The sequence below is a fragment of the Phyllopteryx taeniolatus genome, chromosome 11 (genome assembly GCF_024500385.1).
Source record: "Phyllopteryx taeniolatus isolate TA_2022b chromosome 11, UOR_Ptae_1.2, whole genome shotgun sequence".
Classification (NCBI taxonomy): Eukaryota; Metazoa; Chordata; class Actinopteri; order Syngnathiformes; family Syngnathidae; genus Phyllopteryx; species Phyllopteryx taeniolatus.
Genome location: NC_084512.1, coordinates 158,706 through 180,158, shown reverse-complemented (window position 1 = coordinate 180,158; position 21,453 = coordinate 158,706). Strand labels below are relative to the sequence as shown.

General features: G+C 45.7%; 1 protein-coding gene across 16 annotated transcripts in view; it reads left to right on the top strand.

Annotated features, from left to right (window-relative positions):
* vps8 (VPS8 subunit of CORVET complex) overlaps positions 1-21,453 on the top strand; it is a 280,747-nt gene that overhangs the window by 167,456 nt on the left and 91,838 nt on the right. For all 16 annotated transcript variants that reach the window (XM_061788861.1, XM_061788865.1, XM_061788864.1 and 13 more), the window contains one exon: positions 6,428-6,484. In XM_061788861.1, coding sequence (XP_061644845.1) covers positions 6,428-6,484 — 57 coding nt within the window. The remainder of the gene's footprint in view (positions 1-6,427; positions 6,485-21,453) is intronic.

Here is a 21,453-nt window from a genome sequence, read left to right as displayed (position 1 = left end):
GTTTCCAGAAACTCCCTTTTCTAAAACTAATCCTTTGGTTTACATATTCTGACACGCGCTCCTCGCTATTATTATTTTTTATTACCACTTCAGTGTCCTGACTTGACCTGAGTGGGAAGCACCTGTTTCTACTTCAGTGTCCTAACGTGACCTGAGTGGGAATATCTTTCACTTTCATTTTCAGCGTTATCCTGACATGACCTCTTATTTGCTCACCCAAATAGGCTTTTTAGTAAATACATTCAACTACAAGCATATTTCATGTCTTGTAGGTTCTCAGTAAATTCATTCAATTACAAGCACATTTCATATGTCTTGAACTCAACCAATACATTTCATCACACCATGTTAATCTTTAAGCACTCTGCAATACATGTGTATATGTTAAATGTCAAAATAAATGTATATACATTCATGTGAATACAATTCTCTCATGCATTCAACAGGTTCGTTCTTCTTTGTAGTACATCATGTGCTGCGTTGCCTGAGAGAGACAATCTTACACAGGTTACAGTTTTTGCATAAAAGCTGTTCCAAAGCATAGTAATACAAAAGTAAGAATAATGTATAACAGCCTTACTAGGCTTGATGTACTTTTTATCAAGGTTTTCCAAAAGAACATCTGAGTTATAACATCAAAGAGAACATCAAATTCATCTCAAGGATATAAAATCAAATAAATGGTTATAAGTGGTTGACTTCAGTATGTGTTTGTTTACTATGATAGGGGGTATAATAGTATTAAGATATTAAGAAGACTTATGCTTGACCTGGCGACTCATACTTCATGATCTAAATTTGGTTTGGCGACCTCTGGTGGTTGAACCAGGAATTGAAACTGGGGCTAAGCTCAATCACATGAACCCAGCTACATAAGCCAATTACAACCTTTTGTTCCATCGCTTTATGTGGCTTGGCCGCCCACTTGACAATACCTACGACTCTATTATGGCTACTATGCACTGGGGAGTAGGAAAAAAAGACCCACACAGTACTTTTCAGTACTGTCGTCTGTACTTTTTCCTATATGACAAGCCAACAGACACACGGCAAAGACTTTGTGTGCGGCGTGTTATAACGCAACTCGAGCGAGGGGCACACAATATATAGGAATACTGTATCCTATGTAAAAGCTTGTGCCGTGTCACTGAAACATATATGAATATATAATACGTATAGTCATGCTCAAAAATATGGGCACCCCTGGGGTGGCATTATTTCATGCCATGAGTATATAAAAAGACATACTTTTGACATATCGGTACCTCGAGCCAGTGGCCACTCACTTTTTCTATTGTACAGCTGCTACTTGGCTGCTCGTCGTTGTCACTGTCTGATCGGCTCAAATATGTACGCTTTGATGATGCCAAGTTCACTTGGGTGATCCTGTACGTCGAAATCCTCCACCTGCACATATTACAACACGTTGCTCGCCATTGCGTATAGTGTGTAGCGCGCTGTGTTTGGCAATTGCAACGTCACTTCTGGTAGCCCTTGCGGTGGATAGAGTAAGCACACCTCAGTGTCTTGAGCTTCAGGTATGTTCGGGGAGGACTCAATATGCGTCATAAAAACCTAATTTTTAGCTTAACTATGGTTGAACACTTGCTGGAAGTTACGTGTATGTATTACAGAACATATAAACAATGCAAATATGAATTTTAACTGACCACATAACATCTTTGTCATCTGACCTTTAAAATAATACTGAACAAGCTAACAACGCTACAGTTAACTTGCCTTGAGCCATTAACCATTTTCAATTAAGTCAAAGGGAATTCTTCAGAGTTCATAGGCTAATAACGCCGGTGTCTCAGCTAGCTTACAACCTGAACGAGTTCCATTACATTTCAAACAAATATTATAAATATTAAATTACGTCCACGTCCCTAGAGCCAGCTTCTATAGCCGGGGATCGGATCGCCAAGGTCCCTGCCATCGGCCACCGCCCAGCTCACACTGCACCCAACCCCTATGGCCCCTCCCGCAGGTGGTGAGCCCATGGGTAGGTGGACCCACATTACCCTTTTGGGCTTGCCTGGCCTGGCTGCAGAGGGGGGCCCTGGTGACCCACGGCAAGGGGAACCTCAATCCATTAATATTTTTCATCATAGGGGTCTTTTAGCCATGCTTTGTCTGGTCCCTCACCTCGGACCTGTTCGCCATGGGTGACCCTACCAGGGCGTGAAGCCCCAGACAACTTAGCTTTGAGGATAATTGGGACGCACAAACCCCTCCACCACGATAAGGTGACGGCTTCCAGGAGGGCTCTCCCTGAGCGATAGGGTGAGAAGCTCGGTCATCCGGGAGGAGCTCAAAGTAGAGCCGCTGCTTCTCCACATTGAGAGCAGCCAGATGAGGTGGCTGTGGCTGTGGCTGGGGCTGCCTCCCGGACGCCTCCCTGGTGAGGTGTTCTGGGCATATCCCACCGGGAGGAGACCCCGGGGACGACCCAGGACATGCTGGCGAGACTATGTCTCCCAGCTGGCCTCGGCGCGCCTCTTTGAGTTTCCTCCGCAGGGTGTCCGGGCTCTCCCTTAGGGTGAGAAGCTCGGTCATCCGGGAGAATCTCAGAGTAGAGCCGCTGCTCCTTCAAATTGAGAGGAGCCAGATGAGGTGGCTGTGGCATCTGATTCGGATGCCTCCCGGACGCCTCCCTGGTGAGGTGTTGCGGGCACGTCCCACCGGGAGGAGACCCCGGGGACGACCCAGGACATGCTGGCGAGAATATGTCTCCCAGCTGGCCTCGGCGCGCCTCTTTGTAGTTAATGATTATTTGCCAGTTGGGGCTTTATGGTAGAGTGGCCCGATGGAAGCCTCTCCTCAGTGCAAGATACATGAAAGCCCGCATGGAGTTTGCTAAAAAAAAAAAACACCTGAAGGACTCCAAGATGGTGAGAAATAAGATTCTCTGGTCTGATGAGACCAAGATAGAACTTTTTGGCCTTAATTCTATACCATTGGTTTTGAAACCTGGGAAACCTACAGAACATTTCTCTTTTAGACCAATAAGCTTAGTGTGTTGTGATCCTAAAATATTGTCCAAACTGTGAGCAAAGAGGTTAAAACAATACATTCCATATTTATTACATAATGATCGCAATGTTTTTGTACAAAATGCCAATGATTCTATAATAAAAGACAAGTCCTGAATATAATAGATGAAAAATGGGATGCTAAAGATACAGTTCTGTTATCGCTGGATGCCAGACAGGCTTTTGATAGAATAGAATTGCCATATCTCTTCAGTCTTCCACCTAGATATGGACTTGGAAATCACTTTCTTAGATGTGTTAAAATTCTATACAATAGTCCAATGACCTGTGTTTTAACAAATAATCTTATCTCAAAGCCAATAACAAGAACGATCAACTCGCTCGGGATATCTGTTATCACCTATATTGTTCATACTTGCTATGGAGCCTCTGGCAACGGCAATTAGAATGCAAATGAACGTAGTAGTTGTTAAAAGTAGGATGACTGGAATATAAAATATCTTTATATGCTGATGACATGATTATTTTCTTAACAAACCTATGTAATAGTATTCCAAGCCTTATTAATTATATACTGTAGATCTATTCAGATAACGCTCTGGCTACAATATCAGTCACACAAAATCAACTATATTATTTCTAAACAATGAAGGAAGGCCGAACCCAATACTAAAAAGTCCATTCACTAATGCTATAGATGGATTTACATATTTTAGGGTCCAGATTCCACCTTTAATTAAAACAATGGTCCCTGCAAATTATGATCCTTTAATTGATGACGTAAAAAAAAAAAAAAAAAAAGTACCGGCATTACCTCATAACTATTAACCCTTTGTTGCTCAGTGACTGTGTTTTCTATGTCTTTATGTCTCAAACGTGTTCTCTGTCAATTGACTGTCTGTTGTCGTACTAGAGCGGCTCCAACTACCGGAGACAAATTCCTTGTGTGTTTTTTGGACATACTTGGCAAATAAAGATGATTCTGATTCTGAAACAGAAAATTGTTATATTGCCTATAACAATAATTTGTCGAATTTTTATTTGATAAAGATTTGTATATAGCCCATATTTCTATATCTATTTTAGTCAATTCCTCTACCAAATACATTCTTCAGTAAAGTTAATAGCACCTCTAGTACATTCACTAGGAATAATACAAAATCAAGGCTGAGACTTGGGTTACTATCCCTCCCACACGGACGTGGAGGACAAATAATTCCACATTTGAAATGGTATTACTGGGCTGCTCACCTGCGCTCAACAATGTTCTATTTTACAAATGAGACATGTCCATCATGGCTGTCTATTGAGCAAGCATCAGTACCAAATATTCTCCTTAAAACTGTATCTATATTTGGCAGACCCAAAAACTCTGGGGGGGAAGGAAAAATACCATCGATACCTGGTATAAAGCACATCAACATGTTCAAGATACTCCTCCAATCTTCCGCTTCACATCTCTGTGAGGAACTTAAAAAACACAACATAAAAAAAACACTTCTTTAAATACTTGTAGCTTAAACACTTAATATCCTCAAAGTATAAATATATTAACTCAGAACCTCCACTTCCTAATTTGGAACACCTGACATTTTAACGCCGTCGCAGGAAAGGGTCTAATATATTTGTACTACCATATTTTCACGACCATAGGGCACACTATATTAAAAGGCGCAGTCTCAGTTACGGGGTCTATTTCTGCATTAAACACATACATAATGTGCACCGTATTATTGGGCGCAGGCATGGTAAAACATACGTTACCTTAATACATACGGTAGCATGCATGCACGCACGCTAAAACAATGTTTTTAAAAAGGCAGCGGGAGCAAAACTGAGTTCGGTTGTACTTTATTGAAGTATTTAACAATGTATTCACGTTATTTTTTGATCAATCCTCATCCACAAATCCATCAAAGTCCTCATCCTCTCTATCCGAAATGAACAGCTGGGCAAGTTCTCCAACAAACACGGCAGGTTCCCTCTCGTCATTGTCAGTCAGTCTCGTTGCCGGCGGGCTGTTCAGCAATGATGCAGGCGTTCGCGAAAGTTCGGCTACATTAGCCGAAGCATCCACAAGCCATTAACATATGGTGGCGTAACTCGCTTGGCGTTGCCTCCTAGTGTTAGTTCCACTTGGTTTTTCACAGCGGCTGTGAGATTTCACTATTATGGGAAAAAAATGGATGTTCCAAAAATGAATCGGTGGATAAAGGAAATTACAAGCTATGTCATTGTTATTAAATGGAGGGCCTAGGAAGTTGAAGAAATGTGGAAACCTTTACTGAAAGATACTTGACATGTGGAATGGCTGTTTTTTTTTCCGTCTTCTGTTTGTTATCATTGTCTTTATAAAACAACCACACACAACCTATATTCTTTCTTCAATTATGTTAATACAACTTAAAGGCTTTGGGGTTTTATGAATGATAGTCAAGTACCAGCTTGAGTTTGCAGGCGCCGCTCGCATTTGTGCACAGTGCCAGGGTTAACCTACCTTTCATCGGTTTGTGGCCGGGCATCTTTGTCTACTCTGCCGTTATGTATGTCCTCCTTGGCATCCTCTTCCTGAAGAGCCATCTCTCATCACGAAAGTGCTATGCTCTTTCTGTTTCGCCAAGTCGACTACATGCACACCTCGCCCATATTTTTTTATGATTTCTTTAATGGCCATCATCATCTGCTGCTTCTCTGCACTCATTTTGTTGGAGCCATAGTTAAAAATAAATAAATAAATAAATAAAACAAATATATATATATATTCCTTGACCCAAAAACTACGTGAACATAAAAAATGACTGCAATTTGCTTTTCACTCTATGCTTCCACTGCAAGGAAACCGTCGATTGGTAGTGGCGGGATGTTCTAAAGTTTGCTGCCACCATCTTGTATTGGGTCTGTCTGAAGTACTTGTCCCTAAAAGTTAAGTAAAACTGAGCTGTACTTAAAAAATTCATCCATCCATTTTCTGTACCGCTTATTCTCACTACGGTCCCGGCGTGCTGGAGCCTATCCCAGCTATCTTCGGACGAGAGGCAGGGTACACCCTGAACTGGTTGCCAGCCAATCGGAGGACTTAAAACAGTGTGTGTTTGTGTGTGTGTGTCCGCGTGCGGGCGTGCGTGTGTGTGTGACTGTATATATATATATAGTCAAAAAGATGTTCTACTGGATTAAAAAATTTACCTTGACCAATTAACCTAATGTAATATTACACACTATTTAAACAACAACAGTTCACCTAAATTCACTGAAAAGAAAAACGATGCCAAATTAAGGTTTCAACATGTGAAGTTAAACTAATGAAAACAAATTTGATTCGCACAGTCTCTGCCCAACTTTATAGTGTTACTGTGCTTTGGTGAGAAGATTTGAAGATCAATGGGTGCAATCCCATCATACATAATTAATCTTTATTGACTTCTGTTCAGGTCTTGGAGTTCCTTTGCAGATCAGGTGATGCCTCTCGACATACTGAACGACAGCAGGTTTGTGATACGATTTGAATTTAAAAGCAGTCCTCATCAGTTGCAGCTGGTCAATATGCGCATGGTGGTGACCACATTACATTCCTTGAAGATGACAAAAACTGAAAAATATTAAGCGAAAAACATTGCAAAATATGTATTCATATAATACTGCATGTGTCCAGTTACAGATATCGACAACTTCATTTTACCAAGTTAAAACTTGATTTAAGACAAGTGAAAAGGTCTCTGTTATTCTTTGTCATCGATCATGTCTGTCTATCCATCTCTCTTTCTCTTTGTTCTGTGTGTGTGTGTGTGTGTGTGTGTGTGTGTGTGTGTGTGTGTGTATATATATATATATATATATATATATATATATATATATATATATATATATATACCCCCCATCCATCCATCCATTTTCTGAGCCGCTTCTCGTCACTAGGGTCGCGGGCGTGCTGTAGCCTATCCCAGCTATCATCGGGCAGGAGGCAGGGTACACCCAGAACTGGTTTGCCAGCCAATCGCAGGGCACATACAAACAAACAACCATTCGCACTCACAGTCACACCTACGGGCAATTTAGAGTCTCCAATTAATGCATGTTTTTGGGATGTGGGAGGAAACCGGAGTGCCCGGAGAAAACCCACGCAGGCACGGGGAGAACATGCAAACTCCACGCAGGCGGGGCCGGGAATTGAACCACGGTCCTCAGAACTGTGAGGCTGACGCTCTAACCAGTTGGCCACCGTGCCGCCTTATATATGTATATATATATATACAGCAGCTGAAATAAGTATTTAAGACGTCACCATTTTTCTCACTAAAATGAAATGACACGGAAAAAGTATTGAACACATGCAGAAAGGGAGGTTGCAAAAAGGCATGGGAAAGCCAAGACAACACCTAAAATATATCAATAATCAAACAGCAATCCAGCCCCTTGTCAGTACAAATGAATATCGGCTGGTTCAGTCCGTGTGAGTCAAAACACATCACGTGATGGGTAAGAGCAGAAAGATGTCTTAAGACCATCGTAAGTTGTTGCAAACCCTAATGATGGCATTGGTTACAGGCGCATATCTAAGCTTCTGAACGTTCCAGTGAGCACGGGTAGGGTCATAATACGTAAGTTGAAAGCCAATCATTCGCACATAAATTTGCCTTGATCAGGTGCTCCTTGCAAGATTTCTGACCGAGGAGTGCAAAGAATAATCAGAAGAGTTGTCCAAGAGCCAAGGACCACCTGTGGAGAGCTTCAAAAAGACCTGGAATTAGCAGGTATTGTTGTCAAAGGAAAACCATGAATAATGTACTGCGCCGCCATGGCCTGTATGCACGCTTAACACGCAAGACCCCATTGGTGGAAAAAAAGCATGTCAATGCTCGTTTAAAGTTTGCTAAACAACATTTGGCCAAGTCAGTTAAATACCGGGAGAATATAGTCTGGTCGGACGAGAGCAAAATTGAACTGTTTGGATGCCATAATGCACACCACATTTGGAGTAGAAATGACACTGTACAGCACCCTAAAAACACCATAACAACAGTGAAGTTTGAAGGTGGGAACATAATGGTGTGGGCTGCCTTTCAGGTAATGGTACTGGTAAACTTCATATTTTTGAAGGAAGGATGAATGGGCAAATGTACCGAGACATTGTTGACAAAAAAATCTGCTGCCTTCTACGAGGATGATGAAAATATAACGAGGATGGACATTTCAGCAGGATACTGCCAAGGAAACTCAATCAGCTGACTTGAATCCAATTGAAAATCTACGGAAAGAACTGCAACTAAGGTCCATAAAAGAAGCCCACGGAACCTTCAAGATTTGAAGACTGCTTGTTTGGAGGAATGGGCCAAAATCACACCGGAGCAATGCATGCGACAAGTTCCTCCATACAGGAGGCGTTTTGAAAACAACAAAGGCTTTTATATAAAGTTTTAAATAAATACCAGTTGGCGAGGGTGCATGGGAGTTCGCCCAACCAGTCTACATGTGTTTTGTGGACTTGGAGAAGGCGTTCAACCATGTCCCTTGGGGAGTCCTGTGGAGGGTGCTTCGGGAGTATGCGGTACCGAACCCCCTGATATGGGCTGTTCGGTCCCTGTACGACCGGAGTCAGAGTTTGGTCCGCATATCCGGCAGTAAGTTGGACCCGTTCCCGGTGAGGGTTGGACTCCGCCAAGGATGCCCGTAGTCGCCGATTCTGTTCAAAACTTTTATGGACAGAATTTCTAGGCGCAGTCGAGGCGTAGAGGGGGTCCGGTTTGGTGGCCTCAGTATTGCATCTTTGCTTTTTACAGATGATGTGGTTCTGTTGGCTTCATCAAGCCGTGACCTCCAACTCTCACTAGAGCAGTTAGCAGCCGAGTGTGAAGCGGCTGGGATGAGAATCAGCACCTCCAAATCTGAGACCATGGTCCTGAGTCGGAAAAGGGTGGAGTGCCCTCTCCAGGTCGGGGATGAGATCATGCCCCAAGTGGAGGAGTTCAAGTATCTTGGGGTCTTGTTCATGAGTGAGGGAAGAATGGAACGGGAGATCGACAGGCGGATCGGTGCAACGTCTGCAGTGATGCGGACTTAGTTTCAGTCCGTTGTGATAAAGAAGGAGCTAAGCCGAAAGGCGAAGCTCTCGATTTACCGGTCGATCAATGTTCCTACCCTCACCTATGGTCACGAGCTGTGGGTCGTGACTGAAAGAACAAGATCCCGGATACAAGCGGTCGAAATTAGTTTCCTCCACAGGGTGTCCGGGCTCTCCCTTAGAGAGAGGGTGAGAAGCTCGGTCATCAGGGAGGATCTCAGAGTAGAGTCGCTGCTCCTCCACATCGAGAGGAGCCAGATGAGGTGGCTGGGGCATCTGATTCGGATGCCTCCCGGACGCCTCCCTGGTGAGGTGTTCCGGGCACGTTCCACCGGGAGGAGACCCCGGGTACGACCCAGGACACGCTGGAGAAACTACGTCCTTCGGCTGGCCTGGGAACGCCTCGGGTTCCCCCCGGAAGAGCTGGATGAAGTGGCTGGGGAGAGGGAAGTCTGGGCGTCCCTGCTAAAGCTACTGCCCCCCGCGACCCGACCCGGATAAGCGATAGAAAATGGATGGATGGATGGACCAGTTGGCATGTTTAATACTTTTTCCCTGTCATTTCACATGGTTACACACAAATTAATTTGTTTCTTTGTATGTAGGGATTGATGGATTCCTTGGGTTGTTCCCAACATCTGGTGAAATTTTCATGTCAATAGCGCATTTAAATATGTATTTAATGAGAAAAATTGTGACGTGATAAATACTTATTTTAGCCGCTGTATGTGTATGTACATTTGTACAATCCCAATTCCAATGAAGTTGGGACGTTTTGTTAAACATAAATAAAAACAGAATACAATGATTTGCAAATCACGTTCGACCAATATTTAATTGAATACACTACAAAGACAAGATATTTTATGTTCAAACTGATCAACTTTATTGTTTTTAGCAAATAATCATTAACTTAGAATTTTATGGCTGCAACCCATTCCAAAAAAGCTGGGACAGGGTCATGTTTACGTACAAATTTCCATCTCGGACATGTTGCATTAAAACAGCAGTTGTACCGCACAAGCTACTCCGTAGCCACTATTATGTAGTAACAGGGTTCTTACCAAGTATGGAATTTGATTAAAAAAATTTCCAGGTCTGGAATAATATGGAAGATGGAAACTTTTAGATGGAAAAATATTAATGTTTCCAAGACTGTTACAACAATTATACATTATACAAATTACATTATTTATATCTCAAAAAAATATATAGCTCAATCAATGTTTTTTTTTTTGTTTGTAATTTTTTTGTTTTGTTTAGTTTTTTCGGAATGCCGCCCTATGGGGGCCACAAGCCAGTGCAGATAAATGGTAGAGGGTTTGCGTCAAGAAGGGCATCCGGCTGAAAACTTTGCCAAACAAATATGAACGTTCATACAAAGAATTCCATACCGGATCGGTTGTGGCCCGGGTTAACAACGTCCATCACCAGCGCGGTTAACCTACAGGGTGGCGTTGGAAATTCAGGTACTCTGGGTCAAAGATGTAGGAGAGGTGTAAAGCAGGTTCTTGGGCAGAAAGAGAAGAGGAAAGCAGAGAGCCTAGAACTGAATGTGGGGACTTTAAATGTTGGGACTATGACAGGAAAAGCTCGGGAGTTGGTTGACGTGATGTTGAGGAGAAAGCTTGATATATAGTGTGACCAGGAGAGCAGGTGGAAATGCAGTAAGGCTAGAAGTTTAGGGGCAGGGTTCAAATTATTTTACCATGGTGTAGATGGGAAGGGCGGGACGGTGGTCCGACTGGTTAGCACATCTGCCTCACAGTTCTGAGGACCAGGATTCAAATCCCGGCTCCGCTTGTGTGGAGTTGACGTGCCTCCGTGGCGGCCAGGTTGAATGTAGGGCATTGACATGGTGGCCATGTGACGAAGGTTATAGAGTCCCCTCCAAAAGTATTGGAACGGCAATGTCAATTCCTTTGTTTTTGTTGTATACTGAAGAAATTTGGCTTTCAGATCAAAAGATGAATATGTGACCAAAGTTCAGAATTCCAGCTTTTCTTCTTCTTCTTTTCCTTTAGGCTTGTCCCGTTAGGGGTCGCCACAGCGCGTCATTCTTTTCCATGTAAGCCTATCTCCTGCATCCTTCTCTCGAATACCAACTGCCATCATGTCTTCCCTCACGACATCCATCAACCTTCTCTTTGGTCTTCCTTTAGCTCTCTTGCCTGGCAGCTCCATCCTCATCATCCTTCTACCAATATACTCACTATTTCTCCTCTGGAAGTTTCCAAACCATTGAAGTCTGCTCTCTCTAACTTTGTCTCCAAAACATGGAACCTTGGCTGACCCTCTGATGAGCTCATTTGTAATTTTATCCAACCTGGTCACTCCGAGAGCGAACCTCAACATCTTCATTTCCGCCACCTCCAACTCTGCTTCCTGTTGTCTCTTCAGTGCCACTGTCTCTAATCCGTACATCATGGCTGGCCTCAACACTGTTTTATAAACTTTGCCCTTCATCCTAGCAGACTCTTCTGTCACATAACACACCTCCACCCGTTCCAACCTGCTTGGACCCGTTTCTTCACTTCCTGACCACACTCACCATTGCTCTGGACGGTTGACCCCAAGTATTTAAAGTCCTCCACCCTTGCTATCTCTTCTTCCTGTAGCCTCACTCTTCCCCCACCACCCCTCTCATTCATGCACATATATTCTGTTTTAGTTCGGCTAATCTTCATTCCTCTTCTTTCCAGTGCATGCCTCCATCTTTCTAACTGTTCTTCCAGCTGCTCCCTGCTTTCACTGCAGATCACAATGTCATCTGCAAACATCATGGTCCACAGGGATTCCAGTCTAACCTCATCTGTCAGCCTATCCATCACCACTGCAAAAAGGAAGGGGCTCAGGGCTGATGCCTGATGCAGTCCCACCTCCATCTTAAATTCATCTGTCACACCAACAGCACACCTCACCGCTGGTCTGCTGCCCTCGTACATGTCCTGTATTATTCTAACATACTTCTCTGCCAAGCCAGACTTCCGCATGCAGTACCACAGTTCCTCTCTGGGTACTCTGTCATAGGCTTTCTCTAGATCTACAAAGACACAATGTAGCTCCTTCTGACCTTCTCCTTTACTTTTCCATCAACATCCTCAACGCAAATAATGCATCTGTGGTACTCTTTCTAGGCATGAAACCATACTGTTGCTCGCAAATACTCACTTCTGTCCTGATTCTAGCCTCCACTATTCTTTCCCATAACTTCATTGTGTGGCTCATCAACTTTATTCCTCTATAGTTCCCACAGCTCTGCACATCACCTTTGTTCTTAAAAATGGGAACCAGTACACTTTTCCTCCATTCCTCAGGCATCTTCTCACGCACTAGAATTCTATTGAACAAGCTGGTCAAAAACTCCACAGCCACCTCTCCTAGATGCTTCCATACCTCCACAGGAATGTCATCAGGACCAACTGCCTTTCCATTTTTCATCCTCTTTAATGCCTTTCTAACTTCCCCCTTACTAATCATTGTCACTTCCTGGTCCACCACACTTGTCTCTTCTACTCTCCCTTCTCTATTATTTTCCTCATTCATCAACTCCTTGAAGTATTCTTTCCTTCTAGCTAGCACACTGCTGGCACCAGTCAACATATTTCCATCTCTATCCTTAATCACCCTAACCTGCTGCACATCCTTCCCATCTCTACTCTATCCCTCTGTCTGGCCAGCCTGTATAGATCCTTTTCTCCTTCTTTAGTGTCCAACCTGCCATACATGTCATCATATGCCTCTTGTTTGGCCTTTGCCACCTCAACCTTTGCCCTGTGTCGCATCTCAATGTATTCCTTTCACCTCTCCTCGGTCCTCTCAGTGTCCCACTTCTTAGCTAACCTTTTTCCTTGTATAATTTCCTGTACTGTGAGGTTCCACCACCAAGTCTCCTTCTCTCTTTTCCTGCCAGAAGATACACCAAGTACTCTCCTGCCTGCCTCTCTGATCACCTTGGCTGCAGTGGTCCAGTCTTCTGGAAGCTCCTCCCGTCCACCGAGAGCCTGTCTCACCTCTTCCCGAAAAGCTGCACAACACTCGTCCTGTCTCAGCTTCCACCACATGGTTCTCTTCTCTGCCGTTGTCTTCCTAATCTTCCTCCCCACCACCAGAGTCATCTCACACACCACCATCCTATGCTGTCTAGCCACACTCTCCCCTACCACTACCTTACAGTTGGTAACCTCCTTCAGATTATATCGTTTGCACAAGATGTAATCCACCTGCGTGCTTCTACCTCCGCTCTTGTAGGTCACCTTATGTTCGTGCCTCTTCTGGAAAAAAGTGTTCACTACAGCCATATGCATCCTTGTTGCAAAGTCTACCACCATCTGTCCCTCCAAGTTCCTTTCCTGGATGCCGTAATTACCCATCACTTCTTCATCACCCCTATTACCTTCACCAACATGTCCATTACAATCTGCACCAATTACGACTCTCTCTCTGGCTGGGATGCTTAGAACTACTTCGTCTAGCTCCTTCCACAATTTCTCTTTCACCTCTAGGTAACATCCTAGCCACTAATCACATTACACACAACACACTCAATTTCAAATTTCAGCTTCATCACTCGATCTGATACTCTTTTCACCTCCAAGACATTCTTAGTCAACTCTTCTTTTAAAATAACCCCGACTCCATTTCTCTTCCCATCTACACCATGGTAAAATAATTTAAACCCTGCCCCTAAACTTCTTGCCTTACTGCCTTTCCACCTGGTCTCCTGGACACACAATATATCAACCATTCTCCTAATCATCATGTCAACCAACTCCCGAGATTTTCCTGTCATAGTCCCAACATTCAAAGTCCCCACATTCAGTTCTAGGCTCTGTGCTTTCCTCTTCTCTTTCTGCCGAAGAACCCGCTTTCCACCTCTTCTTCTTCTTTGACTTTGACCCACAGTAGCAGAATTTTCAACGGCGCCCCGCAGGTTGACGGCACCGGTGGCGGACTTTGTTAACCCGGGCCACGACCGATCCGGTATGGAATTCTTTGGATGAACGCTCATATTTGTTTGGCAAGGTTTTAAGCTGGATGCCCTTCCTGACGCAACCCTCTGCATTTATCCGGGCTTTGGGACCGGCCTACAGTTTGCACTGACTTGTGCCCCCCATAGGGCTGCATTAGAATTCCAGCTTTTATTTCATGGTATTTACATTTAGATGTGTTAAACAACTAAGGACAGAGCACCTTTTGTTTGAACCCACCCACTTTTCAAGTGAGCAAAAGTATTGGAATGTGACTGATGGATATTTCTAGTTGCTCAGGTGTTGCCTTTGAGATTGATTGCTTTAACATTAGATAGTGGTTATTGTTGTCTTTGGGTTTCACCTTTGAAAACTGCATTTGCTGTGAAGAAAACATGAAGACCAGAGAGCTGTCTATGGGAGAAAAGCAAATCATTTTGTAAATGAGAGAAGAGGGAAAATCGATCAGAGCTATTGCACAAACATTGCGCGTAGCCAATACAACAATTTGGAATTTCCTGAAAAAGAGAAAAACTACTGGTGTACTGTGCAACAGACATCGAACAGGTCGGCCAAGGGTATCAACAGGAGTTGATGACAGAAACATTGTGAGAGCTGTGAAGAAACACCCAAAGGCAACAGTCAGTGACATCACTGCCAACCTCCACAGGGCAGGGGTGAAGGTATTACAATCCACTGTTCGAAGAAGACTTCGAGAGAAGAAACATACAGGCCGTACCACAAGATGCAAACCACTCAACAGCAAAAAGAATCGGAAGGCAAGATTGAATTTTGCAAAGTAGAAGATTGATGTGCCACAAACCTTTTGGAACATAGTCTTATAGACTGATGAGACCAAGATTAACCTTTACCAAAGTGATGGAAAGGCCAAAGTATTGAGAAAGAAAGGATCTGCTTATAATCCAAAGCACACAAGCGCATCTGTGAAGCATGGTGGAGGTAATGTCATGGGTTGGGCTTGCATGGCTGCTTCTGGAACGGGCTCACTAGTCTTTATTGATGATGTAACTCATGATGGTAGAAGCGGAATGACTTCTGAAGTCTACAAAACTATTTTGTCTGGCAATTTACAGAAAAATACATCCAAACTAATCGGAAGAAGCTTCATCATGCAACAAGACAATGACCCAAAACACACTGCTAACACAACAAAGGATTTCATCGGGGGGAAAAGTGGAAGCTCATAGACTCGCCAAGTAAATCACCTTGACTTTAACCCAATAGAGCATGCATTTTACCTCCTGAAGAGCAGACTGAACGGAGAAACCCCCAGAAACATACAAGAACTGAAAGAGGATGAAGTAAAGACCTGGAAAAGCATTTCAAATGAAGAATCGAACAGTCTGAACTCAATAGGTCACAGGCTTGATGCAGTTATTGAAAGTCAGGGTTATGCCACCAAATATTAAATGTTATTCACTTTAAATTAATTTAATAATGTCTGTTCCAATACTTCTCAGATGGGCTGACGACCAGTTGAGGTTGTACCCTGAATTTCGCCCAAAGATAGCTGGGATAGGGCCCAGCACACCCCCGACCCTAGTGAGGATAAGCGGTACAGAAAATGGATGGATGGATGTTCCAATACTTTTGCACACTTGAACAGTGGGTGGCTTCAAACAAAAGGTGCTCTGTCCTGAGTTGTTTAACACATCTAGATGTAAATACCATGAAATGAAAGCTGGAATTCTGTACTTTTGTCTCATATTAATCTTTTGATCTGAAACCCAAATGTCTGCAGTATACAACAAAAACAAAGGACTTGACCATGCTGTTCCAATGCTTTTGGAGGGGACTGTATCTATTGTCTCTTGTATATACAGCAGAGCAAGAACGGCATGGCTGCGGCTTTAACTCTGAGAAGTACATGCTATTTTTGGTACAGTAACAGCTTTTTTAGGTCAAGCCATTCGCCTTCGGCAACAGATTTGGAACTCGGAAGCACACTAATTCCTCGTGGCTCATACTTGCATTTGATGAATACTGTGCATTGTCACCATGACCAAGCACACCAGCATGGTAAGTTGGGATAAAATGTGAAATCCTATCATCCTACCTGCCTGTATAAATGCCAAGCCAACATGTCTCATCTGCAACGAGGTTGCAGCTTTGATGTGGGCTGCATGAAGTGGACAGGACGTGGTGGCCGTGGCGGTCCATGCTTGAGGGGGGAGGAAGCAGCACGAGGGGCAACTCTTTCCCAATCGGTTGCAACCCGACACTCAGACGAGGTGCATTCGAAGTGACAACGATGTGTCCTGCAATACACATTAGTATTCACCGCTATTTTATTTTTTTTAATTGGGCGATTAACGTTAGAACCCTTGCAGCCGCCGTTTTGTAGACATTACTTCCGCTGAACGGTTACCCTGTATTTCGGTCATGTGGCCCAGTCATGTGGGCAAGTCAATGTATTTCTTGTGATGTCGTCAACGTCACATCGGTTACACAGCCAATTAGGTGCTTCAATATAGGTTACAAGATGGCACCTACAATGGGTGGTTGCCTCGGTGACACGCTGTCTCGTATTGTCTTTTTTTTGTCATTTTCATTCATCTTTGGTGACATTATCCGACTTACTTAGACGAGGGAAGACTTGCTAAGCACTGGGGAATACCCTACAGACCTTTTTTTCTGCCAAATTTCACAAATCAACAAATGTTCTTGCTTAGAGCTACTTACTGGCAGAGCAGCTCCATTCTATGGTGCATGGAGGAGGTGTAGGCGCTATAGGGGGAAGCGAGCTGGCATACTGGTCAGCCTGCAACAGCGAGGATTCCGAACAGCCTGCAACAGCGAGGAGTCCTTCACTGTGGTACCACTGCTGTACCACAGTGAAGGACTTGTACCAAGCTCTTCCCCGTGCTGGTTTGGGCTCGTCTGATCACTGTTTAATTCAGTTAATACCAACATAGAAGCACAAACTTAAATTTGCAAAGCTTGTGGTGAAAACAATGGAGAAGTGGACCAATGAAGCAAAGATGGGAATTCAAGATTGTTTAGACAGGACCGAATAAACTGTTTTTAAAACTTCAACTGACAGCTAGGATGAATATACAGACACTATTACATCCTACATCAGCTTCTGTGATGACTTGTGTGTACCAACAAAGACATTTTGCACGTACAGATTTTCAATAGATCTTTGGAACTGTGTGAAGTCCCATCCTGCCTCAAACGCTCGACCATCATCTCAGTCCCCAAGAAACCTGCAACTTCAGGACTGAATGACTACAGACCTGTCGCCCTGACATCTGTAGTCACGATGTCCTTTGAACGCCTTTTGCTGGACCACCTCAAGAGCGTCACAGGTCCTCTGCTGGACCCCCTGCAGTTTTCCTATCAAGCAAACGGATCTGTGGATGATGCAATCAACTTCATCCTGGAACACCTCGAAGGCACAGGGACCTACAGAGGGATCTTGTTCGTAGATTTCAGCTCTCTGTTCAACACCATCATCCCCAAACTCCTCTCCTTCAAGCTTCTCCAGCTCAGCGTCTCGCCTGCCATCTGTCAGTGGATTTACAGCTTCCTGACAGGCATGACACAGCAGTGAGGCTGGGGGACACCACTCATCCATGCGCACCATCAGCACCAAAGGATGTGTCACCTCTTAGCTTCTCTCCTCAATTACGTGAGTAAAAGTAACAACGTATTCAGTGAAATAGCAACTCAAGTAACTTCTTTGCTTTGCTTTGGAAACTTTTGATTTATTTATTTTTAAATCTGAGCATGAACGTCAACTAAAATAAAATTAACTCAATAAAATATGTGCAAGTTCAGAGTTCGAGGTCGGGTCACGGGGGCAGTAGCTTTAGCAGTGACGCACAGACTTCCCTCTCCCCAGCCACTTCATCCATCTCTTCCGGGGGGATCCCGAGGCGTTCCCAGGCCAGCCGAAGGATGTAGTCTCTCCAGCAAGTCCTGGGTCGTCCCCGGGGTCTCCTCCCGGTGGGACGTGCCCGCAACACCTCACCAGGGAGGCGTCCGGGAGGCATCCGAATCAGATGCCACAGCCACCTCATCTGGCTCCTCTCGATGTGAAGGAGCAGCGGCTCTACTCTGAGATCCTCCCGGATGGCCGAGCTTCTCACCCTATCTCTCAGGGAGAGCCCGGACACCCTGCGGAGGAAACTCATTTCGGCCGCTTGTATCCGGGATCTTGTTCTTTCAGACCCACAGCTCGTGACCATAGGTGAGGGTAGGAACTTAGATCGACCGGTAAATCGAGAGCTTCACCTTCAGCTTAGCTCCTTCTTTACCACAACGGATCGATACAAAGTCCGCATCACTGCAGACGCTGCACCGATCCGCCTGTCGATCTCCTGTTCCATTCCTCCCTCACTCGTGAACAATAATTGAACTCCTCCACTTGGCGCAGGATATCATCCCCGACCTGGAGAGGGCACGCCATCCTTTTCCAACTGAGGACCATGGTCTCAGATTTGCAGGTGCTGATTCTCATCCCAGCCGCTTCACACTCTGCTGCGAACTGCTCCAGTGAGAGTTGGAGGTCACGGCTTGATGAAGCCAACAGAACCACATCATCTGCAAAAAGCAGAGATGCAATACTGAGGCCACCAAACCGGACCCCCGCTACGCCTCGGCTGCGCCTAGAAATTCTGTCCATAAAAGTTATGAGACAGAATCGGTGACAAAGGGTAGCCTTGGCGGAGTTCAACCCTCACCGGGAACGGGTCCGACTTACTGCCGGATATGCGGACCAAACTCTGACTCCGGTCGTACAGGGACCGAACAGCCCGTATCAGGGGGTTCGGTACCACATACTCCCGAAGCACCCTCCACAGGACTCCCCGAGGGACATGGTCGAACGCCTTCTCCAAGTCCACAAAACACATGTAGGGTGAACTCCCATGCACCTTCGAGGACCCTGCCAAGGGTGTAAAGCTGGTCCACTGTTCCACGGCCAGGACGAAAACCACACTGCTCCTCCTGAATCTGAGATTCAACTTCCCGACAGACCCTCCTCTCCAGCACCCCTGAATAGACCTTACCAGGGAGGCTGAGGAGTGTGATCCCCCTGTAGTTGGAACACACCCTCCGGTCCCCCTTCTTAAAAAGGGGGACCACCACCCCAGTCTGCCAATCCAGAGGCACTGTCCCCGATGTCCACGCGATGTTGCAGAGGCGTGTCAACCAGGACAGCCCTAAAACATCCAGAGCCTTGAGGAACTCCAGGCGAATCTCATCCACCCCCGGGGCCTTGCCACGAGGAGCTTTTTAACCTCCTCGGTGACCTCATCCCCAGAGAGAGGAGAGCCCACCTCAGAGAACCCAGACTCTGCTTCCTCATGGGAAGGCGTGTCGGTGGAATTGAGGAGGTCTTCGAAGTATTCTCGCCACCGGCTCACAACGTCCCGATTCGCGGTCAGCAGCGCCCCATCCCCACTATACACAGTGTTGATGGTGCACTGCATTCCCCTCCTGAGATGCCGGATGGTGGACCAGAATTTCCTCGAAGCCGACCGGAAGTCTTTCTCCATGGCCTCACCGAACTCCTCCCATGCCCGAGTTTTTGCTTCAGCGACCACCAAAGCTGCATTCCGCTTGGCCAGCCAGTACCCATCAGCTGCCTCAGGAGTCCCACTGCCCAAAAAGGCCCGATAGGACTCCTTCTTCAGCTTGACAGCATCCCTAACCGTTGCCGCCACAACAGGCACCAACCACCTTACGGCCACAGCTCCGGTCGGCCGCCTCAGCAATGGAGGCGCAAAACATGGTCGACTCGGACTCGATGTCCCCCGCCTCCCCCGGAACATGAGCAAAGTTCTGTCGGAGGTGGGAGTTGAAACTCCTTCTGACAGGGGATTCCGCCAGACGTTCCCAGCAGACCCTCACAATACGTTTGGGGCTGCCACGTCGGACCGGCATCTTCCCCCACCAACTCACCACCAGGTGGTGATCAGTTGACGGCTCTGCCCCTCTCTTTTCCCGAGTGTCCAAGACATGCCCCCGCAAGTCCGATGACACGACCACAAAGTCGATCATCGAACTGCGACCTAGGGTGTCCTGGTGCCAAGTGCACGTGTGGACACCCTTATGCTTGAACATGGTGTTTGTTATGGACAATCCATGATGAGCACAGAAGTCCAATAACAGAACACCGCTCGGGTTCTAATCGGGGGGGCCGTTCGTCCCAATCACGCCCTTCCAGGTCTCACTGTCATTGCCCACGTGAGCATTGAAGTCCCCCAGCAGAACGATGGAGTCCCCAGCGGGAGTGCTCTCCAGCACCCCCTCCAAGGACTCCAAAAAGGGTAAGCAACTCCAGAGTATAAGAGAGTCCAACCCCTCTCGAGAGGACTGGTACCAGAGCCCAAGCTGTGCGTGGAGGCGAGTCCGACTATATCTAGTCGGAACTTCTCGACCTCACACACCAGCTCGGGCTCCTTCCCTGCCAGAGAGGTGACATTCCACGTCCCTAGTGCCAGCTTCTTTAGCCGGAGATCGGATCGCCAAGGTCCCCGCCTTCGGCCACCGCCCAGCTCGCACTGCACCCGGCCCCTATGGCCCCTCCCACAGGTGGTGTGCCCATGGGAAGGGGGACCCACGTTACGCTTTCGGGCTGTGCCCTGCCGGGCCCCATGGGTGAAAGCCCGGCCACCAGGCGCTCTCTTTCGAGCCCACTTCCAGGCCTGGCTCCAGAGGGGGGCCCCGGTGACCCGCGTCCGGGCAAGGGAAACCCGAGTCCATAATTTGTCTTCTTCATCAGGGGTCTTTGAGCTGTGCTTTGGCTGGTCCCTCACCTAGGACCTGTTTGCCATGGGTGACCGTGCCAGGGGCATAAAGCCCCAGACAACTTAGCTCCTAGGATCATTGGGACACACAAACTCCTCCACCACGATAAGGTGACGGCTCAAGGAGGGGCAAGTTCTGATATTGCTGAACAATATCAACTTAGTCAAACATAATAAAATATTTGTAAAATAACAAACTACAGTTACAAGAAATGTATGTTTCTACCTGTTAAGCAGCACAAGACTGTAGGCTCGTCAGGCAGATTTCAAAAAGAGGAACAAGGTTGCAGTGGATATAAAAAGTATACACAGCCCTGTTCAAATGCCAGGTTTTTGTGAATTTTGACCAATATAATTCATTTGACAACTTTTTCCACCATTAATGTGACCTAGAATTTGTAACTTTTGAAAAGGCTTTGCACTTGTCCTGCAGCAGTGGTCTCGACCTATGGCCTGGAGGAAATTTGGGGTCCAACCCCCATTATTGTGTGACCTGCATTATCTCAATGTAACGTTTGAGAAGGCCTGCTACAGGAGCTGTTGAGGCAGTTCTACACAGCAGTAATTGAGGTGAACTGCGGACCCCTGTTGGACACAATATTTGACGGAATGCCATGCAGACGGAAAACCTGTTAGACCAATAAGTCTGC